This window comes from Bufo gargarizans, chromosome 2, assembly GCF_014858855.1.
Source record: "Bufo gargarizans isolate SCDJY-AF-19 chromosome 2, ASM1485885v1, whole genome shotgun sequence".
Classification (NCBI taxonomy): domain Eukaryota; kingdom Metazoa; phylum Chordata; class Amphibia; order Anura; family Bufonidae; genus Bufo; species Bufo gargarizans.
Window position 1 is genome coordinate 185,202,233 of NC_058081.1, and position 27,775 is coordinate 185,230,007.

A 27,775-nucleotide genomic window follows, 5' to 3' on the forward strand; every position below is an offset into this window, starting at 1 on the left:
GGGTCAAATTTGGGCGCAAGGCAAAAGAATATAGCGCCGACGGACATCGCCATATGTTTGCATGTTCGGCGAATCGCTGCAAAACAACCGCAAACCGCAAGGCCATCTCTACATAGCATTATTAAAATGTATAACACATATATTCAATGTTTGCAGAGTGCTGTTGCACGGTGTTTGGTTTTATTTATATATGCAAAAAGTACATATGTGAAATGTGAACTAATTTAGATTATGTCTACTAAATTCTACAAATGGTGAGACATAGGAAGAGTAGGCAGACAATTAGGGTGCCATAAGAGAAGGTCCAATTTATGGCTTTTGGAAAAAATGATTCTCACATTTAGTTTTGGGCAAAGTACACTTCAGATAATTGATCCGAAGTTGCTTTGTTCAAAACTTTGTTCGAATGCTGTACGGAGACCTGCCTCTATACAGCATTCAAATGTATGCGCTTTGCGGAGGTTAAATTTGCTATGTCCAAGGTGTCACAAGACTTCGAATAATATTTTAATACTGGGATCCGAAGTACCTCCGTACCGAAGCCGACTTTGGATTGCAGTTTTAAATTGTTCTTAAAGTTGTAGAATCAAATGCTGAAGTTCTTCACCGAAGTCTCGTGAGACTTCAGACTTAATGAATTTCACCTCTGCAAAATCCATACATTTGAATACTATTCAGAGACATATCTCTGTACAGCATTCAAACAAAGTTTTGAACGAATCCACTTCTGATCTATGATCTAAAGCGCACTTCGCTCAACACTAGTCAAATTACATCAGTGTTTTCTTGTATAAATTATAACATTGGTGTAGAAAGGTGAAACGGGACGATTAAAGGCACACTTTCGTCAGAAGAGGGCATTTTTTTAGATTTAATATTCATAGAAAAGCAATTGTTTTCACCATTTAGGCTGTTTTTCTTTTTCATTTTTGCTTTACTATACCATTGCAAATTAAATACAATATACCATTGCCCTTCTGTAGCAGTTATACAGTCAGGTTATACCTTGTCTGTTTACTGTTTCTGTGAGGGGAAGATGTTATCTGAAGGGTAATTCTCATGTTCACATACAGCAAGATGCCTTATGTTGTTACAGAAAGCTAATGGGATGAATTGCCAAATTTGAAAAACAGACAAATCATAATCATTAGGCAATATATGTGTATATCTTGGAACACTGATATGAACACACCCGCAGTATTTCCTGTGAAGTGTACAATAAAAATGATGGTAATCACAATAACCTCCAAAGCTCCTCCAACTTCAATAGAAATCATAGACATATCCAGTGTTCCTTCTAAGCTGCGCGGGTGAGCGGCTACGCAGCAATTATTGTGACCCCGCTCTCAAGTTTAATAAGTCCTCTCAGCGGCCGCTCACCCTGCTTGCAAAAAATGCCCACACTTGCCAACACTCATGATGAGTCTGACTTCTTCAAAACTTCCTCCTGTGCGGCTCAGCGGGGCGCCGCCTACCACATATTCCCGCGCTACTGCTGCTTCCTCCTTCCTTTTCTGACCGAAGAGGAGGAGCAGCAGTGCACAGGGAGAGGTAACATGGAGGGGGCGTTGGCGGCCGCACCATCTTAGAAGCTAGACTTCGTCCTGAGACTGAGAGCTGCCTGCTGCGCCTGCTACATAAGTATGCTGGGGACAGACCAAGAGGGAATGCTGCTGCAGAACACAAGGAGTGAAACCACTGGCAGGAACACACCATCCCATCCCAGTGATAGTCTATCACTGGGAAGGTGTGTTCCTGCCTGCCAGTGGTTTTGCCCCTTGTGTTTTGCAGCAGCATGCCCTCCACCTATATACAGCATATACCTATATACAGCCTATACCTATACAGTCTACACCTATGTACAGCCTATACCTATATACAGGATATATATATATATATATATATATATACACAGTCTACACCTATATACAGCCTACACCTATATACAGTTTACACCTATATACAGCCTACATCTAAATACTGCCTATACCTATATACAGACTATATCTATATACAGCCTATAAATATATATACAGTCTACACCTATGTACAGTCTACACGGTGTAGACTGTACGTAGGTGTGGGCTGTATATAGGTATATAATTTATATAGGTATAGGCTTTATATATGTACATAGGTATAGATTGTATATAGGTATAGGCTGTATATATATGTATATAGGTATAGACTGTATATAGGTATAGGCTGAATATTGGTATATCTATCTATCAATCCATCTATCTATCCCACATGGGTTATATTGTCTGGCACGGTGTAACCTTTATACATTTTCTGTACAGTATACATTATAATCCCTGCACCATACTATACAATATACACTATAATCCATACACCATGCCATTCCATTTAAAGTATAACACCTACAATGTGGGGTTATGTTGTATATTGTACGGCATGGTGCATGAATTATAAGGTATACTGTACGACATGGTGCAGGAATTATAATGTATATTGTACAGCATGGTGTATGGACTATACAGTATATTTTACTGTATGGATTATAATGTATATTGTACAGCATGGTGGAGGGGTTATAATGTATATTGTAAAGCAGTGCAGGGATCATAATATATATTATACGGCATGGTGCAGGGATTATACTGTATATTGTATAGCATGGTGTAGGGATTATAATGTATATTACACAGCATGGTGCAGAGATTATAATGTATATTATACAGCATGGTGCAGGGTAGGGATCGACCGATATTGATTTTTTAGAGCTGATACCAATAACTAGTGTTTATCACGAATATTCGAATTGCAAATTTTTAACGCAAATATTTGCACTTCAAGAATTCGGGAATATTTTGAATATAGTGATATATTTGTAATTTCGAATATTTGATCCCTCCCTGCTTCTAGCTTGTGGGCCAATGAGAAGGCTGCAATATCTTGATTTTAGGAGTAGTGTTTATTGCAAATTATTCTCGAATATATGGCGTATACTCACCAAAATATTTGTGAAATATTGTGAATTTGAATATTGCCCCTGCCACTCATCACTACCGATAACCTGTGAACTTTCAGGCCGATAACTTATACCCACTGGCGTAACTATAGGGGTTGCAGAGGTTGCAGTTGCGACTGGGCCCCTAAGCCAGTGGTGCTGTATATTTCCCTTAATAAGATGCAGTGCTACCTATAAAGAGAATACTAGTGAGCGCTCCCATTATGGAAGCGCTCACTAGTCTGCAGGAGGAGGGGGAGAAAAGCGCTGTGAGCGATGTACAGTACTTACCCCTCCTCCTGCTCGCTCTTCCTGGGGCCCACGCTGCTGTGCACTGGCCGCCTGCAGCGTCAGGACGTACACAGTGTACTCTGACCTGACGCTGCAGGAGGTCAGGTGACAGCAGCGCGGTCCCTGGGAAGAGATGAGAGCTGGGAAGACAGCCTGACCCGGAGAGGAGCAGCAGAGAAGGAGAGGTAAGTTTGTTTAATTATTTTATAGTCTGATCTGAGGTCTAATTGGGGGTCTGAAGGGTCTGATTAGGGAAATGATTGGGAGTTTGATTAGGGATCTGAAGGATCTGATTTGGGGCCTGAAGGGTCTGATTTGGGGCCTGAAGGGTCCGATTGGGGGTCTGATTGAGGGTCTAAAGGGTCTGACTGGGGGTCTAGAGAGGTCTAATGGGGGTCTGATTTGGGTTCTAGAGGTCTAATGGGGGTCTGATTTGGGGTCCTGAGGTGTAATATGGGGGTTTGGAGGTCTAATGGGGGTCTGATTGAGGGTCTAAAGGGTCTTACTGGGGATCTAGAGAGGTCTAATGGGGGTCTCAAGGTCATCATGGGGGTCTGATTGGGGTCTGGAGGTCTAATAAAGGTCTTATATGGAGGTATGGAGGTCTAATGGCGGTCTTATATGGAGGTCTGGCGGTTTAACGGAGGTCTTATCTGAGGTCTTATATCGGAGCGGTGTCTGACATGGAAGTCTAATGGAGGTCTGATATGGGGTCTGACAGAGGTCAAAAGGGGGTCTGGTCTGAGATGTGGGGGGGGGTCTCATCTGGGGTTTGATATATGGGTCTGATCTTAAAGGTAAGGGGGTATCTTTTGTACTGGCACACTATCTGTGTGGTACCAGTATTTTCAGTTTCTGCAGTATAGTATTGAGGGGGGTCAGGATTGGGTGTTGAGAAGGTGAGGATGATGGAAAAGTAGGAAAGTAAGATGCCTGTTTGTTAAACTCTGCAGAGACAAGACATGGCTAAATAAATAATCATGGCGGTCAAATCTGAAAGGAGAAGATGAGGAAAGAGAATATCTACATAAGAGGAGACATCACTAGATGTAAGAGCGCTGTATGACCCTGTATGTTCTGTAGCGCTGTATGTAATGTTTTCCAAGTATGTCTTTAAAGGGGTTGTCCGCTTTTTTTTTTCCGTATGAGCACTGCATTATCTGCTCTATTTACCTGCTTACCTGCAATTGTGGCGGAGAGCAGGTGAACATAGCAGAGAAAGCAGCTCTCACATGAGCGCTGCCCTCTCTTAAAACAGCTGATCGGTGGGGATGCCGGGAGATGCCCGCTGGTCTGATATTGATGGCCTATCTTGAGGATAGGTCATAAGTAGTAAAAAAGACGACAACCCCTTTAACAGCAGGACTGGAGGGAATCGGTTAGGTTGAGAATTTGGCATGGGGGGGGTTAAATTTTTGCCTCAGGCAGCAAAAAGGCTAGATGCACCCCTGCCCCTTGCATTAAAGCACTGAGGGAAGGTCGGGGGTAGGGGGCCCAAGCTGAACTCTTGCACCAGGGCCCATGAGCCTTTAGCTACGCCCCTGCTTATACCGATATTCTGTTCATTTTCATTTTAGAAACATTAAATTAAATTCTGTTATGGCGTTCACCACATAGGAGATTTTTTTTATTTTAATAGTTTGGACTTTTTGGACGTGGCAATATGTGATATGTTTATTTATTTATTGTTCATATATAAAATTGGGAAAGGGGATGATTTATACCTAATATTTTGGTGTGTTTTTATTTTACTTTTTAGTTATTACTTTTTATCTAATAACTATTCCCCGCCCCCCCCCCCCCTGGGGGTGGGGGGGGCGCACTGCGTCACCAATGATTTTAATACTGGGGGGTGGGGGGTATGGGTGCACCGTGCCACCAATGTTTTTAATACTGGGGAGGGCGCATTGTGCCACCAATGATAATTTACGTTTAATACAGGAGGCCGGTGTGTCGGCGCAGAATCACATAGCCGGCACCCTGCCTCTCACAGATAAAAATTGTATTTTGTTTGTACTTGCTCCTGAAGAAGGGGTCTGCATACCCCGAAACGCGTTGAGCCTTTTATGAATTAATAAAGAAGCCAAAGTCTTCAAACAATACCACTGAAGTGAAGCCTTTCCTTTTCCTACTGGGCAACTGTCAGTGCGGACGACTGTACAGGCACTCCGGATTGGGGGGTATTGGTCCATGCTGGTGTCTTGAGCTTATCCAGCCGGCCACCCCCCGTGAAGTGAGTTGATTATTTTTGGCTTTTCTAATATACCCTTATAGGGTGACTATATGTGAATACTTTTACTTATTGTTTGCTACAGTACGCTATAGTGGTGTGTCTACTGTCCACTGAGTTCACCTTCTTCTCCTGGTTACCCTGATCTGGGTATATGACCTACCACACCTTAATTGCATACAAAAATGTATCGCCCTTATACCCTGGGGCTTTGGCGCTTCTCATAGGGGTGTAAGCTTTATGACTTATTAAGTCACTTTCCTATATCCTCTCTTACACACCGAATTCTTTCAGTGTGAACACCCCTTTCAGCTGCCTCCCCTTTTAATTTTTTTTTCTCCTGCCTCTGCTTTTTTACATTTTCTTGTTCTCCATCCACTGGCGCCTCTAGTTATATCTTGTCTGTTGGAGTCTTCCACTAGATTGGAATAACCCCCGCCTTTTTCTTTCTCTCTATACCTGCGTTTACAGATGTAGTCAGAGTAATGGGGGGAGGGAGGGGGCAGGGAAGTTGCACTATTGTTTCTCCGCGTCAGCTGCCTGCCGCTCGGGATGACAGAGGATGACACGGAGGGGTGGATGTGGCCTCTAACCTCTCACTGCCACTCACAAAGAGACTGCACTGAGCAGGAGAGATCATTAGCTCCAGAGCCGGGTTCTGGGGGAGCCCTGACAGTGCAGCACACACAGCCCCCTCCCCCCAAGTTATGTGGCCCTTTATTTCCGGACAGCTCTACACACCGGGCCCTCTCCCACTTGTAAACGCCTGACGCGCAGGTATCGGCGGTGCCCGTGCATGTGTGCCAATTGGCCGGCGCGCCGCACACTTAACAAATCGGCACACACTCACGGACACAGTGCATGCACACAGGGCTTTTATTAGGTAGGATTACACAGCATGGTGCAGAGAATATAATGTAATGTACAAAATGGTGCAGCGGTTACACTGTATGCTCTTTAATGTGACAATTATCTTAGGTTTTCCTATCGCCCACCTTTGGCGCTGTGCCCAGCTCTGAGCCGACCCCACTCAGCAGCTGCCAAGGCTTAGAGCGAACACTGGACATATCTATTTTTCTTATTGAGGATACAGGCACAAGTTTCCCGTTACTGACTTTTCTTGTATTTGCAGACGGTTGGCAACCATGCTGGGTTTACTATTATTTTTCGTGCATTAGCATGTGAGATAGGGGTAGATCTGTTTCACACTAGGCACTCCATTACAACTACTGTATATACCAAGAACTCTGAATGTTACTTACGGTAAGCTTTCTCTATGAACAGCCCTGCAGAAATTCCATAGAATATAACTACACAGATGATATGGCGCCGGTAATTCTCAATAAAACGTTTAAACTCCTGTATTTTTTTATGCACTTTGCTTCTTTGGTATTTTCCCTTTTTGGCCTCTGTGTATAGGCGCTGTTCTTCTAAAGTATTAGATGAACTTATGGAAAGAGAACAACTGTTAATAAGTTACATATCAGAATATTTTATATACATATTCCAGGGCAAAGCACAACTCTTTACAGATTATTATTTATTATATGCATGTACAGATAAAAAGTTCATATGAGGCACATATCAAGCAAAATATTATACTAAAATGTTCAGGTCAGGTTTCAGACATTACCTGAATTCCAATCAGTAGTGTGTAGTGAACTTCTTTATGCCAGTTATATTCTTTATGCCAAAGTTTTATTCTGCCAGGTTCTGCTCCTGAGTGCAATGAAGGCTAGACTTTACTGTGAAGTGCTCTCTGCAGTGAACTCCTTCTGCCCCTTCTCTCTGCTCTGAGTGACCACCACAAGTGGGAAGAGGGAAGGAGCTGTGAAGCAGTTTACTACAAAGAGCACTTCACATCGAACCTCTGCCTCCAGTGCACTTTCAGAAGAGGAACCTGGTAGGATAAAACTTCATATTTACACTACTCCTAATAATATAAGATCCACAAAAGGTACAGTTAGGTCCATATATATTTGGACACTGACACAAATTTTGTTTTTATTACCTGTTTACTAAAACATATTCAAGTTATAGTTTAATAATGAACATGGGCATAAAGTCCAGACCTTTAACTTTCATTTGAGGGTATCCACATTAAAATTGGATGAAAGGTTTAGGAGTTTCAGCTCCTTTACATGTGGTACCATGTTTTTAAAGGGACTAAAAGTAATTGGACAATTGACTCAAATGGTTTTTCATGGGCAGGTGTGGGCAATTCCTTAATTATTATTTGATTCTCAATTAAGCACATAAAAAGCCTGGAGTTGATTTGAGGTGTGCTGCTTGCATTTTGACTATGTTACTGAGAAGTTAACATGCGGTCAAAGGAGCTATCCATGTAGGTAAAACAACAAGCCATCCTTCATCTGCAAAAACAGAAAAAAAAACATCAGAGAAATTGCTACACTATTGGGAGTGGCAAAATCTATAGTTTGGTACATCCTGAGAAAGAAAGCCCTGGTGACCTCATCAATGCAAAAAGACCTGGACGCCTACGGAAGACAACAGTGGTGGATGATCGCAGAATAATTACCATGATGAAAAAAAAAACCTTCACAACAGCCAACCAAGTGAACAACCCTCTCCAGGATATAGGCGTATCAATATCCAAATTTATCATACAGAGAAAACTGCATGAAAGTAAATACAGAGGGTTCACTGCACGGTGCAAGCCACTCATAAGCCTGAAGAATAAGAAGGCTAAATTGCACTTTGCTAAAAAAAATCTTAAAAAAACAGCACACTTCTGGAAGAACATTCTTTGGACAGATGACATCAAGATCAACCTCTACCAGAATGATGGAAAGAAAAAAGTATGGTGAAGGCATGGTACAGCTCATGATCCAAAGCATACCACATAATCTGTAAAACACAGCGGAGGCAGTGTGATGGCTTGGGCATGCGTGGCTGCTAGTGGCACTGGTTCCCTAGTGTTTATTGCTGATGTGACACAGGACAGAAGCAGTCAGATGGATTCTGGGGTTTTCAGAGACACTGTGTGCTTAAATGCTGCCAAACTGATTGTTCGGCATTTCATAATACAGATGGACAATGACCCAAAACATAAAGCTCGAACAACCCAGGAGTTTATTAAAGCTTAGAAGTGGAATATTCTTGAATGGCCAAGTCAGTCACCTGATCTGAACCCAACAGAGCATGCATTTCACGTGTTAAAGACTAAACTAAAGACAGAAAGGTCCACAAACAAACAGCAACTGAAAACTGCTGCAGTAAAGGCCTGGCAGAGCTTTAAAAAGGAGAAAACACCGCATCTGGTGATGTCCATGAGTTCAAGACTTCGGGCAGTCATTGCCAACAAAGGGTTTTCAACGCAGTATTAGAAATGAACATTTTATTTACAATTATTTAATTTGTCCAATTACTTTTGAGCCCCTGAAATGAAGGGATTGAGTTTAAAAAATGCTTTAGTTCCTCACATTTTTATGCAATCATTTTCTTCAACCCACTGAATTAAAGCTGAAAGTCTGAACTTCAACTGCATCTGAATTGTTTTGTTCAAAATCCGCTGTGGTAATGTACAGAACAAAAATGTTGTCTCTATCCAAATATATATGGACCTAACTGTATGTTTATACTACTCCCCGGGCAACTACCTACTGCTGTCAGCAGTGTGGCATGGTCAAAACTGCTGACAGACTTCCTTTAAACATTCAGAGTGTTTATATAAATGCAGAGAATGATAGAATATATAATACATACTTTTTTACATTACACGTTGTTTCGACACCAGATACTCTCCTACACATTGCGTCATAGACCTGTGAACCATCCATGCCTGTGTAAAAAACATAAGCCTATTATCCAAAGGAAACAGTGACACTTGCCCATGTGCTGTATGATATTACAGCTCATCCCCATTCAGCCCATAGATAAATGTATAGCTGTTTCTTATAAGAAAAATTCCTTTACTTGTAAAAAAAAAAAAAAAAAAAAACATTTACAACATGCACATGGATGTCAATATAAAACATCATATCTTATCATGTGCCACCGTGTGATTGGAAAGAAAATTATAAGTGGAATCTTATTTAGATTGAGCTACACTTTTATAGGGGTGGTGTGATGTGTTACTTGCAGGATTGAGGAAATATGAGATGGAATATATACCATATTTTTAGCTTTATAAGACACACCTGATGATAAGATGTACCCTAAGTTTTAGAGGAGGAAAATAAGAAAAAAAATATTTCATCAGACCGCATATCAGATCCTCAGATCAGACCCCCACATCAACCTCTTCATAACTTCAGCGGATCTACCGCCGCTTCTAAATGAAAGACAGCTTCCTAGCGGTCTTACAGTTAGACCATTTTTTATGCCTAAAACAGGCGTAGAAAATGATAAATGAGACAGGCCTGCCGGCCCATCCCCCTCCCTGCCCACTTTTTTAGACCTCGCATGAGCAGGGAAAAGTTGCAGATTGTGGCTCAAAGAACCTAATATAGGTGTATTTCTGGTTAGTAAGTGACCCACACAGTTTTCTGCAAACCCTATTCAGATTAAGGGACAACAGTCACATGAGGCAAATTTTCTGCAGAAGTTTCTGCAAGTGAAAATCAGTTCCATTCATCTCAATGAGAATGTTTTGTCAAGTACATGAATCGCTACCAAACCATGCAAATGAATGGGACAGTTGCAGAAATTTCTGCAACAATTCTGCTCGGTGTGAACATACTGTTCTCATCATCCTTTTATTAAAGGGGTTGTCCCACAAAAAAATATTCTAGATTATTCAAAGAAGTTCTTGAATCTGAAAACTTTTGTATTTGTATTTGTATGTAATTAAAAATTTTGCATAGTCACTGAGTTATTCACTGAAATCGATCTGTATAGCGCCACCTGCTGCAGCAGAAAGGGCACTCCCTATAAGAACGGCCCCTAGCTGCCAGCTTGAAATAAATCTAGCAAAGCAAATGCAGAAAATAATAGGGAGATCACTGGATCCATGTGAGGTACAGGCTGGTTCTAATTTTTTTTAGAAAGAGATTACCATGTACTATATGATGTCTGATTTTCATTCTTTACATTACTCATGGAAGTAGATGCTGTTAGGGTCCATTCACGCGTCCGTAGTGCATTGCGGATCCAGCACCCCCCATAGAACTGCCTATTCTTGTCCGCATTTCCGGACAAGAATAGGACATGTTATATTTTTAATCCAGAGCCGCGGACCGGAAGATCGGGGCCGCTCTCCGGAAATGTGGATGCGGAGAGCACGCAGTGTGCTCTCCGCATCCATTTCGTCCCCACAGAGATTGAATGGGTCCGCACCCGTTCCACAGAATTGCATTGTATGATTTTGTAATAAATTAATACCTATGCTTCAAAATATGTTAGAATAAGACTACGTTTGGTTTCATTCTGTTGTCTCCAACTTTTTGCTCTCTAAGGGTTGGACTGATCCACCATGAGATCCTAAGATGGGCCTGTATGTGTCTCACCAGGTAATTTACGTTTCATAATTCAGGGGGTTAATGCAGAAATAACTTTACAGTTCAATTAAAAAGAGAAAACATTAGCTATGTGAAAGGAGGGTTCTCTGAATAATTTTCTCTTGATGGCCTAAGAAACTTCACCCTAAAACTACTATTGGCTTTTTAATTATGCCTACATTCTGAGTGAGCATACTGTAAAAGACATTATTCATTACCTTAAAGGAAACCTGTCATCAACTTTATGCCGACTGAGGGCAGCATAAAATAGTGACAGAAATGCTCATTTCAGCGATGTGTCACTCATGAGCTAAAGGTAAGTGGTTTCCGAGAACCAGCATCAGAATCATTGCAGCCCAGGCCTGGGAAAAGAAACAAATCTACTTGAGAAGAGTCATGGTTATTCCTAATCTCCTGCAATCTCACCCATCTGCTGATGATTGGCAGTTCTCTCCTAGAGAGAAAGGGAGAAAACTAGGTAGAAGCCTGTCCGTCATCAGCAGGTGGGCAGGAGAGTAGGAGCTCATGAATAACCAGGACTCTTCTCAGGTGGCCGTGACTCTTATCCAGGCCCAGTCTGCAATGATTGTGATGTTGGTTCTCGGCAACCACTTACTTTTAACTTTTAAATGACAGACCGCTGAAATCAACTCACCGGTCTCTAAGTTATTCTGCCTTTAGTATGGGCAGCATACAGTTGATGACAGGTTCCCTTTGAAGTCGGAGTCACTGGGAACCATGCGTGTACGTGTCTGTATATCATACCTTTAAACTGCAGCTTTGAAAAGCGGAGTTCTTTGTCATGATCTCTTAGCAGATAATGGAAATCTTCCCAAGTCAACTCATTCTTATTCTCAAATCCTGCCTCCTTAAACATAACTTCTATCGCCTGCTCCGCTTGGTCTTTTGTAAGACAGTTGTTAGAGATTTCAATCAAAGATCTGAAATAATAAATGACAAATGTTACCTTCATATTGCACAGCCTTGCTGGAGTTAAGCTGGCTATGCACATTAGGTAAATTCAGTTGAACTTGTTGATTTTCGGGATCATACATGTTGGCTTTCACCATATCAGATCCATCTTTCCCCTCTTCTCTCAAGTCGAGAGTGCTGTTTTTTTTTGTAGACTTGGCTGATATAGCATTACCCTGGGTTCACACCTGAGCGTTTCTGAGACGCGCGTTTTACGCGTGTATTTGTCACGCGTTTTTATGCGCGTTTTTTTGCAATAGTAAACGCGCGTTTGACTCGCGTTTGTGTGATTGACTGCAGTGTTGTCCAATGAGTCTATGGCCAAAACGAGCGACAAACGCCCCCAAAAAAGCTCAAGAACTTGTTTATGCGTCGGGCGTTTTACAGCGCTTTCAAACGTGCTGTAAAACGCTCAAGTGTTGAGCGTTTTACAGCGCATTTGAACGCGCTGTAAAACGCTCAGGTGTGAACTTAGGGTTAGGCTTAATGGACATTCATCTGACTGTGTATGGGTATGATTAGCATTAGACTGCTGTATCTGAGTTGCTTTTTGCTCTGAACTTTTTATAAGTATTAAGGCATTGAAAGTAGTGGGTTCAAAAACACAAAAGAGGTTCTACTCCTGGTTTTGGCTTATAGATAATGATACAAAATACTGACCAAAATACAATCAATGTGACTGTGACCCGTGTCTCCAAAACCAGGTGTATTCCATTTGAGAGGATATAACCTTATTTCAGCACAGTGTGGAAGCTTACATTGAATTGACCTTAACATTTGGCTTAAGGCTTGTTTACATTTGCGTTGGGAGCCCCATTGCCCTTCAAAATGACTGGACCAAAACGTCCTGCACACACAACTTTTTTTGTTCGGTAAACAGGATCCTGAACAGAAATTGAACAGAGTCCACTGTAGTCAATTTATTCTGTACCTGTCTTTGTACAAGTTCCCATTTTTTTTTGAGTTTCTCCTTTTTGATAATAAAAATTTATATAATGACCTCTGGGACCCCCACATTGTTCTCATTAAGCAAGCAACAGTGGTCATTGTGTGAATGATTCTCTCCATTAACAGTCATTAGGACAAATTCACACATCGATGTTTAAGTTGTATTATTCATTTGTATTTCTCGCACATGTCACAGCCTGACCATGGGCTTAACTATAATGATCTCATAGCATCAATAACAACACTTACAGAACATGGATGTGTGAACCTAGCCTGAGGGAGTTGTAGAAACTGATGTGGTAAGTGGCGTACCTTCAATGGAAACAGTGATTACATCTGTATGGTGGAGTTTTATGCCAGTTGGTTGTTGTAAATACATTGGAAAAATATGCTTTTCAGAGTAAGCACTATAATTTGGAGTCAGATAAAGTGGATGAGGCCAAGGGCAAATTCTTTTTATTAATTTTTTGTGTGCTTTGTGTTCTGTTTGACGCACACACACTGGGAAACTGGATGGGGCAGGGGGGGCCCATACTAATTTTGCTATGGGGCCCTAGGAGATTTGTGTATACCCCTGGCCCTAGCTTAAAAATGTAGCTCTCTTGGATAAGGTCAGTTTGGAAAACAGGTTTCTAGTGACAGGTGGATATTAACATTGTTTCAAAAATGACTCTGATGATTGTTTGCAAAGGTAGACTTCTGTCTGACAAAAATGTAATTAACCAGGTTGAAAAAATTTCAGCCGTTGTCAGCAGAAGCTACATGTGTTTGACATGATCATACGATCATTTGCCTTTGTGCTAAAAAAAAAAAAAAAAAAAGCTGAAATGGAGATTTATGAAAAGTCGTGTAATAAACTGGTTTAGTTGCTCAAGGCAGCCAATAAACTAAAATACCACCTTTCAATTTCCAAAAGAGCTCCGAAAAAGGTGGAATCTGATTGGTTTCTAGGGTAAACTAAGTCCGTTTTTTTTTCCACTAGTTTTGATAACTCTTAGGGCGGGTTCATGTCACCGTTATGAATTATATTTTAGTGTTCCATTACAACATGGTTATAATGGAAAATAACGGAATCCATAAGACGGAAGTCACAACGGAAGCCTTTAAAAGGCATTCTGTTCAGATCCTTCATAATACAAGTCTATGGGAATCATAACGGATCTGTCTGGTTCCAATTATGCAAGAAGGAAAACAAGGTCCTGTTGACAGGACTTTTTCTCCGTTTTGCATAACGGAAACCAGACAGATCCGTTATGATTGCCCATAGACTTCTATTATGATGGAAATCAAAATGGAATGCCTTTTAAAGGCTTCTGTTTTGCATTCTGTCAATTCTGTCATAATAATAGACTATGGGCAGCATAACGGATCCATCCTGGTTTCTGTTATGCAAGACTGGACTCCTGCATAATGGAACCAGAATGGATCCATTATGCTGCCCATAGACTTGTATTATGAAGGATCAAAATGGAATGCCTCTTAAAGGCTTCTGTTTTGACTTCCATTTTATGGATTCCACTATTTATCGTTATAACCATGTTATAACGGAAAACAGAAACAGAATTCATAACAGTGATGTGAACTCACCCTTATAAGTCCCTTGCTGACCAGTTTAGTCTTGCATGTTACTGATGCGATCGGTCATATGAACAATCCCATGTATGACTAATTGGCCACAAGTAGTCTCAAGTATGACCAGCTTTGAAGTGAGAGACGACAATGTTTGTATAGCTCTGCTCTGCGGAATATGTTGGTGATATAAAAGTAAGTAAAATAAATAACATGCCATTACTTTAGCATTGTGAAAAATTCCTCCTTTGAAAGAAATCCATTTCCATCAATATCATACATGGTGAACATCAGTTTAGATTTTTCCTCAGGAGAACCTGCAATTAAATACAAATTAAGATAAGACACAATAGATAGACCAAGACTGTAATATAAGAAATCATCTGCAATACAAAGGACACACAGAACTTGGACCTCATAGTAGTCCTGGCACTACTAACCTTTCATTAAAATTAATAAAATATTTAAAAATTCTCTGAATGAAAGATAACCATTTCCATCTTCATCTGCCAAAGAGAACATTGACTCCACAAACAAGGACTGAGGCTTAAGTCCCAGAGAATCTGCAAACTCTGTTCTGGTCAGTTCACATTTAAGAGCCTCTCTGACTTTCAAGGAGCTTTCTGCAGTGAAACTTTCAATGCCTGATTGATCAATGTGAAGAACCTGCGGTGTTTACAAAATGGGTACACGAGAAATAAAAAGAAAAGAAACATACGCTAGGATGAATATATGGAATACATGCAAATATATTATGTGTATGGAGAAATTTCAACTAACAAGTTAAAAATGCCCATTAAGAGTCTATCCTTTTGGTTTAGTGGGTAATATTAAGTATCTAGATAGAACATGTTACTATCAAAGAAACAAAATGTTAAACTGTTAAAATAATCAGTTTTAGTAAGTCACTTAAAGGGAACCTGTCATGTGGATATTTGATTATGATCTAACTAATTATATACAATCATTAACTACTAAAAAGTGCCTTAGATGTATTCACTTACTGGTGTGACAGATGGTTACCTCATAATATACATACACATATGCCACATGCTAATGCCACATGTCATTGAGTCCAGCGTATATTTAATTCAGAGCTATAGCCACTCCCCTGCCCACTTGCTGCTGATTCATATGGAAAATAACTGTCACTCAGCAGCAGATGGGCGGGGAGAGTCAGGAGCTCATGAATATACATGACTCATCATTATCAGCTGGAGCTTTTCAATACAAAATGTTGGCAGATTGACTGGGTCAATTAAAGAAAGTGACCCAGCATTGTGCTAAGCGAATCAGTCACTTATTTATGTTGCCCTTAGTTAGAACACCATCAAATTGGCGACAGGTTACCTTTAAAATATAAATATGTACACCCCAAACAAAATAGGCATTGGGTAGACCACGTGGATAAACAGATATATTCTGTAAAGCTCTCCCATTCCTCATAGCTCAGAGGCTAGTTCCTATGCTGTCTGCCAAATAACCCCCCAACCCCCCCCCAACAAAAAAAAGTTACTTATCACTCCAAAGCTGGCAAATCATGAGGCTGACACCAGATGGTTTGATGCCAAACCATTGTAGTGTCTGACTTAACATATGTCAACATCTGTTTCACACCTTAGTCCCCCAAATGAGCCAAGTATTGTTGAGGGAAATGTGTTGAACATGTGGATCTGTTGAGTAACTTGACTGGTATCTATTTTGATGTGGGGGAGAGTATATTTTTAGATTTTAAGTGACATACTGTAATATAGGGCTATTTGTTTCTGTGATCGTGTTTTGAACGCTTGTAACTGATTTGTATTTTCAACTGTGAAAATATAAAGGTAGAACTTATTCTATAAAAAACGTTTTTTGTTTTTTTTTCTTTAGTTGTGACTCAATGTGTCACTTGAACAGATTCGGCTTAGGGCTAAAGTGGCCCCCTGGTATTCAGCCTTTAACCCTGTGGTAATGTGAACACTGATGTGTTGTTTCCCCCAGGTTCCAGTCCGGGACTTAGGGCATGCTCATGTCCAGGTATCCTATTTAATCCTGCTACTGGATCTTGGGTGTGTCTCAGTCTGGAGAGTGTGCAGACAGAGGCCTGGTGAGGCTCTGTCAGTGTGGTTTCAGCCAGGCAAGGCTGAGCGGCCACCAGGCTATGCAATAGCCTGGACTTTGGGGGACTCAGCGACACCCAGGAACAAGCATTGAAAGGTCAGAGTCAGGAGGACTGCTAGACCACAACCCCCTCCAAAGGTACTGCATTTGTTACAGCCTGAGGGCTGGTGGACTGTATGTCTGGGGTAAGCCGCACCTGGTTCCATGTGGGAACGCTATTGTATAGCCGAGTTTGGGATACAATGTTTATTATGTTTAGGTAGAGCCCAGACGGGCAGGCTTTTGTTTTATGTCATGTTGTGTATGACGAGTGTAAAATAAATTGCACTGTTTGGACCTGAAACCCAGTGGTTATGAAGATCATTGTAAGAATGACCCCCGAATAAGAGGCGATCCCTTACAACCCCTATACAGGAACCTGGATTTCACTGCAGAGAAAAAAAAAAAACTGCAGAGAAACCACAAGGCCACTGCCTCCTGGAGTAGTCTCTGTTCAAGTAACTGCTGACCCATTAGGGACAAGAGGCACCAGTGTCGAAAACCCAAGAAGCTTGCAAAACCATAGCCAGGGACAAGACTGAGTTCAGGGCAAGGAGAGTATGTGAAATCCAGTAAACAGTCTGAGGTCAGGGCAGGCTGTTAGTATGAAAATCAGGCAGAAGTAGAGACATGCAGCAAAGGGTCAAAATTTCAAAAGTTGGAATACGGGCAACCAAACAAACAGCATACCTTTTCAGGAACTAGAGGACTGGAACCTTTTGCTCACTTGCGTTCGGAGTGGATCCGTCCGGTGTCTGCACAGATGGATCCGCTCCTATAATGCAGACGATGGGATCCGTTCAGCACGGATCCGTCTGCATTATATTTCAGAAAAAATTCTAAGTGTGAAAGTTAGTCAGACGGATCCGTCCAGACTTTACATTGAAAGTCATTGGGGGACGGATCCATTTGAAATTGAGCCATATTGTGTCAACTTCAAATGGATCCGTCCCCATTGACTTGCATTGTAGGTCTGGACGGATCCGTTTGGCTGAGCGGAGCGGAGGCCAAACAGTGCCAGACTAATGCATTCTGAGCAGAATGCATTGGGGCCGTATGGATGTGGTCGGGGCCGCTTGTGAGAGCCTTTAAACAGAACTCACAAGCGGAGCCCCGAACACTAGTGTGAAAGTAGCCTAAGGTGGCCAGCCTTCGGCTGGTGAAGATTAGGGTGCATTCGCTTGACCGTTAACAGCTGGAGGAAGTGCAGGCCCTATGGGCAGAGTGAAAGTGGCCTAGCTGACAAGAAGCAGGCTGCAGCCTATGTGGAGGAATTACACCAGTGAAGAGTACTTAATGTCTCCTCATGAGCTCCATTCCCAAAAGAGATTCAGCTGAAGAACTTTTTAGATGTATTCAGGATCATAATCCCTGACAAGTAGGAGAGGAGGATGAGGCAGCTCTTTACATCAATGTTGTGAAGCAACTTGTCCTCCTGTGTGATTAGGACAGGTTTTATTGTATACTAATAGGACGGCAGCCATTTTATTTATCCCAATCATTGCTTCCTAGTAAAATGGTATTTAGGAATTTATTTATAATAATGGACTATTTAAGTTTTTTTTTTCTTTCTTAATTCCCGGGGAACCCATTTAAGATGGGCCATCCTAGAATTGATGTATATACACCATATTCATTAAGATCCTGGTAATAAGGCTCAACACTGAGAAACAGGATCACAGTGCCCTTTATCAGCATGTAATCTATATAGAGAGTAACAATAGAAAGTAATCATCTCCACTTATTAGCCAAGATTTACTAATCCTATATAATCCTTACACAGGCTGTCTGGGCCTACACCAGATTTATCACAGGGGCTCAGGCTGGATGATAAATGTGGTGCAGGGATAGACACTTTTCTCTGACTCTATACCAACTATTGGCTTACTTTAACCCAATTTTTGGCCCATATTAGAATGATGGCACATTATGGCCCATATTAGACTCCACCCCTTTAACACAAAGCCAAATCTAAGACCTATCCCCTGCTGAGCATGCTGGAAAAAAGTGCAGAAACCCAAGATATAACAATTTGCTCCACATTTTAGACAGGTATTTGGCATAGACACATTAGTAAATCTGGGCCATTGTGCTTTCTTTTGTATAATACTATCCAACCAATTTTAGGCTGTTATCAAGATTCTTTATTTTCTTTGAGACCACTTGATTACTGGATTTTTGCCAATGATATTCTAAAGAAAATAAACGCAATAAACTAATTAATTCTTCTCACTGTTTATGAAGACCACACCTAGGTACATGAGCCAGAGGGAAGATGCTGTCATGAATTATGCATGACCGCAACAGAGAGTTGAGAGAGATGTGAGGCCTGATTTACTTGTTTTCCCAGTGATTTCCATCAGTGATTGTTCGCCAAAATCAAGTGCGTTCAAAAATACAGAAGAGGAGCAAATCTTCCCTTTATACTTTATCTCTGTGTAGCCTCCACTCCTGGTTATGACTCACAATCACTGATGATAATTACAGGTCAAACACTGATCAAAACACTAATGTGTGAAAGCAGCCTAAAGGCTGTTCAACGGGTAACCGGCGGCACCTTACACCGATTCCGCAATTCAAAATTAGTTCCATTCATTTGAATGTGGAGGCAAGAAGATTTTTGAAAGCTCCATTCAGGTGAATGGAACGGATTTTCAGTTGCAGGAATTTCTGCAACAAAACCTGCAGTGTGTGAGTGCATAGTGGACCTTGTTTTTTCACTGCAAGTTGGGAAGGCTGTTTTTGTAGCGTTTTACCAATAGCATGTTTTAGTACTAACACATTTAGTGGTGTGTTTTTTGTGTAACCCATGCATTTTTAAACAGAAGATTATAGACTCTCCTTTAGGCCTCATGCACACGACCGTTGTGTGCATCCGTGGCCGTTTTCCGTTTTTTTTTTTCACGGACCCATTGACTTTCAATGGGTCCGTGGAAAAATCGGAAAATGCACCGTTTGGCAGCCGCATCCGTGATCCGTGTTTCCTGGCCGTGAAAAAAATAGGACCTGTCCTATTTTTTTCACGGCCAACGGTTCACGGGCCCATTCAAGTCAATGGGTCCGTGAAAAAACACGGATGCACACAAGATTGTCATCCGTGTCCGTGATCCGTGTCCGTTTTTTCCTATCATTTCAATGGCAAACTTGACTTTGATTTTTTTTTTTCATTTTTCATGTCCGTGGATCCTCCAAAAATCAAGGAAGACCCACGGACGAAAAAACGGTCAAGGATCACGGACCTACGGACCCCGTTTTTGCGGACCTTAAAAAAAAAAACGGTCGTGTGCATGAGGCCTTAATGTTACTTTGTAGAATTTTTTTAAAAAAAAGCTAATAGGTTTTTAGAGGTGCTTTTTGCACCTGCAGTTTTTGGTGCATTTTCATTTCTATGAGCCTGCAAAAGATGTGGACAGCACACCATCTGCTATCCGTATGTCCATTCTGCTGCTCTGCAAAAAGATAGAACATGTCCTATACTTGTTCGCATTTCAGACAAGAATAGGCACTTCTACAATTGTACGGGACATGTGGAAAAGAAAAGTGCAGGGGGCACACGACCTGTATCCATGTTTTCCGAGAATCCATGGTTTGTAGACCAGAAAACACAGTCATGCACATGAAGCCTTAGGCCTCATGCACACGACAGTTTATTTTCACGGTCCGCAAAAACGGGGTCCGTAGGTCCGTGATCCGTGACCGTTTTTTTCGTCTGTGGGTCTTCCTTGATTTTTGGAGGATCCACGGACATGAAAAAAAAGTCGTTTTGGTGTCCGCCTGGCCGTGTGGAGCCAAACAGATCCGTCCTGAATTACAATGCAAGTCAATGGGGACGGATCCGTTTGATGTTGACACAATATGGTGCCATTTCAAACGGATCCGTCCCCATTGACTTTCAATGTAAAGTCTGGAGTTCTTTTATACCATCGGATTGGAGTTTTCTCCAATCCGATGGTATATTTTAACTTGAAGCGTCCCCATCACCATGGGAACGCCTCTATGTTAGAACATACTGTCGGATATGAGCTACTTCGTGAAACTCAGATCCGACAGTATATTCTAACACAGAGGCGTTCCCATGGTGATGGGGACGCTTCTAGTTAGAATACACTACAAACTTTGTACAAGACTGCCCCCTGCTGCCTGGCAGCACCCGATCTCTTACAGGGGGCTGTGATCAGCACAATTAACTCCTCAGGTGCCACACCTGAAGGGGTTAATTGTACTATCATATTCCCTGTAAGAGATCAGGGCTGCCAGGCAGCAGGGGGTAGACCACCCCCCTCCCCAGTTTGAATATTGTTGGGCCCCCCTTCCTCCCTCTAGTGTAATAAATCGTTGGTGGCACAGTGTGCGCCCCCCATCGGCCCCCCTCCCTCTATAGCAGTAACAACATTGGTGGCAGTGTGCGGCCTCCCATTCCCCCCCCCCCCCGATCATTGGTGGCAGCCGAGCCCTGGTTGCCATGGTTACTTAGCAATAGTACAACAGTAGAAGATTCATACTTACCTGCTTGCTGCTGCAATGTTTGTGACCGGCCGGGAGCTCCTCCTACTGGTAAGTGACAGTTCTTTAGCAATGCGCCGCACAGACCTGTCACTTACCAGTAGGTGGAGCTCCCGGCCGGACACAGACATCGCAGCAGCAAGCAGGTAACTATGAGTCTTCTACTATTGTACTATTGCTAAGTAACCATGGCAAGCAGGACTGCAGTAGCGTCCTGGTTGCCATGGTTACCGATCGGAGCCCCAGCGATTAAACTGGGACTCCGATCGGAACTCCACTGCCCCAATGATCGGGGGGGGGGGGGAATGGGAGGCCGCACACTGCCACCAATGTTGTTACTGCTATAGAGGGAGGGGGGCCGATGGGGGGCGCACACTGTGCCACCAACGATTTATAACAATAGAGGGAGGAAGGGGGGGCCCGATGGGGGGCGCACACTGTGCCACCAACGATTTATTACACTAGAGGGAGGAAGGGGGGCCTGATGGGGGGCGCACACTGTGCCACCAACGATTTATAACAATAGAGGGAGGAAGGGGGGGGGCGATGGGGGGCGCACACTGTGCCACCAACGATTTATAACAATAGAGGGAGGAAGGGGGGCCCGATGGGGGGCGCACACTGTGCCACCAACGATATTCAAACTGGGGAGGGGGGGGTCTGCCCCCTGCTGCCTGGCAGCCCTGATCTCTTACAGGGGGATATGATAGTACAATTAACCCCTTCAGGTGCCGCACATGTCGTGTAGACCTAGCCTAAATTCTGACTTCTTTTTAAAATGCAGCCTGCTGTAGCTTTTGTTGCTTTTTTACTGGCATTTTATCAACACCTTCCCTATAGAGGAAAAATGCCATGAAGAAAACACTAGTGGGGAGACACACTGGTTGCAAAAAAACTCCAGGAACCTCCACAAAAAAAAACATATCAAAAATCACAGGTGGCCAAAAAAAGTAGTAGGGGTATCAAGATGCCAGTGCTAAATCCATGTGTGTAGGGCCCCTTAGTGTGCTTTTACACACAGTATTTTCACTACAAAAAAGCCTGTTTGCTCTACATTTCATACTTCCAGCAGATTCTATTCAATATCTGGAGATGGCCTTTTTATTCTAAAAACACTGCAAAAAAAAAATGAAAATACTTTAAAAACACCAATTAAAAAAACGTGGACCATGGCTAGGCTGTCCTGAAGGTAGTCATTTATGATGCTGTGAATTCCAATCCAGCTACGTGTCTACTGTCCTAAACACACACCCGCATTTGAATACAGAACTGTAGACCCGAGGTCATGCTGGCGCTCATAACATCATAGATCACTAGGACATAGTGAGTTTGGGTTAGTGGTTGGTCCGGGAAATGAAACAATCTAAAGGATTTTGATTACTGATGTTTTAAAATGTTCCATCACATTATGCAACTATTTCTGATAATGTGATTTACAAAGTATAACTTACTTGAGCAAAAGATTGCCTGAAAAAAGTTTCCAGTATCTGGCTTCTCTGCTTTTTTGTGACGGTTTCTTTAAGTAGGCTTTCCTCAGCCATTCTGCTCTCCTTTAAGGAAAATCCATGTTCTTGCAATTGATTGATAAAACTTGTGCATTTATCTTCATTGTAAAAGTATAGTACCTAGGACAAAATAAAATAACTTTAAAATTTGTGTAGGACTCCAGTGGGTTCAGGTTTTGGCATCTTTAATTGAGTCCAGTAAATGAAGCTGTCCTCAAACAGAGGGATCCCAGTAGAAGGGGCTGTGACTTTACATCACTACTCACCATATCATACTCATTAGGCACTTTAACAAGCAGTGTACGGCATCCGTGATTATTAGACTGAATGACATTGAACAGCTGATGGCTTTGCATATTAATAGTTCGTATTACTGTAAATCTATTATCCAAAATTCTGATCACATGTTGTGAAAGGATTTGTAAGAGAACAGGGCACAGTGGTTCATTTGGTCCTTGCCATTCTTGAGCTGGAAAAGAAAAAAGTTACCAATCAATAGATACCAATAGATAAAAATAGATTAGATCAGATTTTGTTATGTACTGTAACTAAATAATTCATACATAAAACAATAAAAATAATAAAAAGAAAATGAAAAAAATATTTCTTATTTAACGTTATTTAAGAAACGCTCTGTCAAGGAGAATATAGTACAAGAGGTGGATGTGTTGATATTAATTTGTGCCAGCACTATGTCAAGTTCTTCTGTCTTCCCAATACCATGAATATTTAGATGTGTGAACCTGATGGCAGGAGTTCAGCTGAAATAGGTTGGAAATAATTAGAGATGAGCAGATTTGGCTGGGGTACTCTCACTGACTATTCAGATGGCGTGGAAATTGTGAATGTGAAAGCAGCACCAACGTCCCTTTCACACTTCCCATCCGGAATGCCTCAGCCTGTCCCCAGCCACGGATCCCCAGCGGCTGCTCCATTTGTGCAGCACCAAATGAAATAGATGGCAACATGTCCTCCAAGGATTCTTTATTCAGAATGGGTCCATAAAAATGCACAAAAAGTGCCAAAAACGGTTAAAACGTTGCACTCTATTTAGCACTTTTTGTACATTTTTAATGACCCATTCTGAATAAAAGACTCCTTGGAGGACCTGCTGCGGTCCATTTTGTTTTGTTCAGATGGTGTGGTCACTGTTGACCATGGCACCTAAGGAGTTAAGTGTCTGTGACTTGACTAATTTCCTATCATGGGCTGGTGCAGGTTAAGCTGTTGATCTGGCACCATATTTATATCCATGGCATCCTCTATACTTGTATGCTGTCAAGCAAAAGAACATAATGTGAGCCTTTGGGATCTACTATTCACCTAATGGTGGTTGTTTTAACATATTAGGCCTACGCAAGCCTTGCAGATATAGCTATCGCATGAAATTTTTGCATTGCCATTGGTAATTTTTGCAACCACTATGCATTTTGAAAAATGAGACACTCTAGCATTGCCACTGGTAATTTTTGCCACAACTCTATTTTTAAAAATGAGAAATTATTTCACAAAAAGCTAAACAGTACAAACAACTAGGTGTAGCTATCACAAGAAATTCTACCATTGTCATTGGAAATTCTTCCCACAACCATATATTTTGAAAATTGAGAAATTCTAGCATTGCCGTTGGCAATTATTGCCACAACTATGTTTTTTGCTAAACACCAGGAAACAATGTAAAATGAAAGAACGTCATACTATGAAATGCATCATCATTAAAGGGGTTGTCCGGGTTCAGAGCTGAACCCGGACATACCGTTATTTTCACCCCGGCAGCCCCCCTGAGCCTAGCATCGGAGCATCTCATGCTCCGATGCGCTCCAGTGCCCTGCGCTAGATCGCGCAGGGCACAGGCTCTTTTGTTTTTAATAACACACTGCCGGGCGGTAACTTCCGCCCAGCAGTGTGTTCGGTGACGTCACCTTCTCTGAGGGGCGGGCTTTAGCTCTGCCCTAGCCATTTTACTGGCTAGGGCAGCGCTAAATCCCGCCCATCAGTGCCGGTGACGTCACCGGGGTTCCTGTCAGCCCCATGGAGAGCCCCGGTACGTCACCGGAACTCTGAAAAATGCTTTTGCCCTGCGCGATTTAGCGCAGGGCAAAGGAGAGCATCGGAGCATGAACTGCTCCGATGCTCATGTCAGGGGGGCTGCTGGGGTGAAAATGGAGGGCTCTGAAACTGGACAACCCCTTTAAAGATGAGTGAATCAAATCACATGAAGTGGAATTCTATCTGGATTTCAGGATAAATTCAATTCACCTCGAAGATGAATTTCCTTGTACCTAGTGTTAGCGAATCGATTTAACCTGAAATAGTGTAAAAAACTAAAAAATCATGCTTACCTCCTCCATTCGCTTGCGACGGGCCACCACCTGCCATCTTGATTGAAGATCCTGTGGGTGATGACGTAATCGTACTGCGAGAGATTTCGTGCCAGATCTTCAAGCAAGATGGAGGCGGCAGGCCCGTTGGCGAGCAAATGGAGGCGGTAAGTATGATAGAATGTTTTTTATGTTAATTTTACTTTGTTTTTATACTCAGATGCCATAATCATGTATGAACACAGCATCTGAGGGGTACAATGATGGGGGGCGGCGCTATCACAGTCCCCTCTCATTGCATCAGTAATTCATCACAAAGCAAATATTTTTGTAAAATTCGTCGAACCAAATTTTTCTAAAATTCGGTCATCTCTAATCATCATTCAAAGTCTGTTTACCTTCAATTCCTTCAGCGGACAGAACCTTTTTCGTACTGGTTGCAGCCTGCTTACTTTGGATCTTTTTAAAGTCTTTTTTGCGAGAATGTGCAACGACCCAGGCAATAAATAAGCTAACTGAAAGAGGAAAGGTAATATGAAAAACATGCGAGATTGAAGAGGATACATCATTTGTATCTTAAAGGGGTTTTCCCACGAAAAATATTCTACAGTTTTTGAACCAGCATTTGGATCTGAAAACTTTTGTAATTGCATGTAATTAAAATTTTTAAAACCAATATACAGTATACCCCAACCAGGGAATGATTACTTAAAGAAGTAATTAACTGGCATAAGCCTATCGCAAACTACCATAATACATAACCGACAAAAAATGCCAGGCCGCTTATAATGATTTAATACTTTATTGCAAACTCACAAATTTACAAACATGATTAAAAGAAGTATGGTGCAGGAGATAAAAAGAGAGACAACATCACTGGAGGAAACATACAGCGGATACATGTCCGTACATCAGTCCATCAATGCAATACATAGGAACTAAAGTGCAAATGCAAACAAATCATCTGTAATCAAAAGGACATCGGACAATTACCCATACTGCGTCTCCTCCAGGATGGTGCCAACCTGGAGGAGACGCAGTATGGGTAATTGTCCGATGTAATTTTGATTACAGATGATTTGTTTGCATTTGCACTTTATCTGCCTATGTATTGCATTGATGGACTGATGTACGGACATGTATCCGCTGTATGTTTCCTCCAGTGATGTTGTCTCTGTTTTTATCTCCTGCACCATACTTTTTTTAATCATGTTTGCAAATGTATGTGATTTTTCAATAAAGTATTAATTCATTATAAGCGGCCTGGCATTTTTTGTAGGTTTTGTAATAAAAATTTGTGTATAGCCACTGAGTTATTCAATAAAATGTATCTGTATAGCGCCACTTCCTGTTTGTTCTTTTATTTATTTGTCCTGCTCATTGAGAAGGCCGTACATGCCCCGTTTCACCCTCCAACTGCCTACTGAGCTGTGATAGGGAGAGCTGAGACACGCCCCCTGAGCTGTGATAGGGAGAGCTGAGACACGCCCCCTGGGCTGCAGCAGAAAATACACTCCCCTTGATCTGTCAGCTTGATATAAATCTAGCAGAGCAATGAATGGGGATCTCTGGATCCATGTGAGGTACAGGGCTGGTTCTAGCTTTGCTAGTAAGAGATTGTCATGTACTATATTATGACTGATTTTCCTTTTTTACATTAGTCATGTGATAACCCCTTTAAGATGCAGTAATTTAAGATTTATCATACATTTTTATAGAACGTTGAGTGCTGAAAACACCTAATTTCTTTTTTTTTCTCACCTACTGTATTTCACTTGCACTTAAAAGTTATTTAACATTTATTTATTCAGATACTATGGAAGTCCTGTTTTTAGATATACAGTGCTGTATTCTGACTACTATACAACATTATTTTTATTAGAAATATCATCTGTGTATGAAATCAACACCCCCTGATCCCTCATTACCTCCACATCTACCATTGGGGGGAGACAGATGACCCCCATACACATTATTATTTGTCTACTTCTAGGGTTCATCTAAGTTTTGTCTAATGTGTATGGGCACCTTAACCACTTCAGCCCCGCTAGCTGAAACCCCCTTCATGACCAGAGCACTTTTTACACTTCGGCACTACACTACTTTCACCGTTTATCGCTCGGTCATGCAACTTACCACCCAAATTTTACCTCCTTTTCTTCTCACTAATAGAGCTTTCATTTGGTGGTATTTTATTGCTGCTGACATTTTTACTTTTTTTGTTATTAATCGAAATGTAACAATTTTTTTGCAAAAAAATGACATTTTTCACTTTCAGCTGTAAAATTTTGCAAAAAAAACGACATCCATATATAAATTTTTCGCTAAATTTATAGTTCTACATGTCTTTGATAAAAAAAAAATGTTTGGGCAAAAAAAAATGGTTTGGGTAAAAGTTATAGCATTTACAAACTATGGTACAAAAATGTGAATTTCCGCTTTTTGAAGCAGCTCTGACTTTCTGAGCACCTGTCATGTTTCCTGAGGTTCTACAATGCCCAAACAGTAGAAAAACCCCACAAATGACCCCATTTCGGAAAGTAGACACCCTAAGGTATTCGCTGATGGGCATAGTGAGTTCATAGAATTTTTTATTTTATGTCACAAGTTAGCGGAAAATGATGATGATTTTTTATTTTTATTTTTTTCTTACAAAGTCTCATATTCCACTAACTTGCGACAAAAAATAAAATATTCTAGGAACTCGCCATGCCCCTCACGGAATACCTTGGGGTGTCTTCTTTCCAAAATGGGGTCACTTGTTGGGTAGTTATACTGCCCTGGCAATTTAGGGGCCCAAATGTGTGAGAAGAACTTTGCAATCAAAATGTGTAAAAAATTGACCGGTGAAATCCGAAAGATGC

The 27,775-nt window shown here is 41.6% G+C and overlaps 1 protein-coding gene across 1 annotated transcript in view; it reads right to left on the bottom strand.

Moving 5' to 3' along the window:
• Window positions 1-27,775, bottom strand: part of LOC122927672 (dual oxidase 1-like) — a 260,004-nt gene that overhangs the window by 82,240 nt on the left and 149,989 nt on the right. Inside the window, exons 16-23 of the mRNA XM_044279744.1 lie at window positions 25,310-25,426; window positions 22,857-23,059; window positions 22,537-22,710; window positions 14,881-15,106; window positions 14,664-14,757; window positions 11,717-11,892; window positions 9,219-9,294; window positions 6,755-6,939 (exon numbers count right to left, since the gene is read on the bottom strand). Of these exons, the coding sequence (XP_044135679.1) occupies window positions 6,755-6,939; window positions 9,219-9,294; window positions 11,717-11,892; window positions 14,664-14,757; window positions 14,881-15,106; window positions 22,537-22,710; window positions 22,857-23,059; window positions 25,310-25,426 (1,251 nt within the window). The remainder of the gene's footprint in view (window positions 1-6,754; window positions 6,940-9,218; window positions 9,295-11,716; window positions 11,893-14,663; window positions 14,758-14,880; window positions 15,107-22,536; window positions 22,711-22,856; window positions 23,060-25,309; window positions 25,427-27,775) is intronic.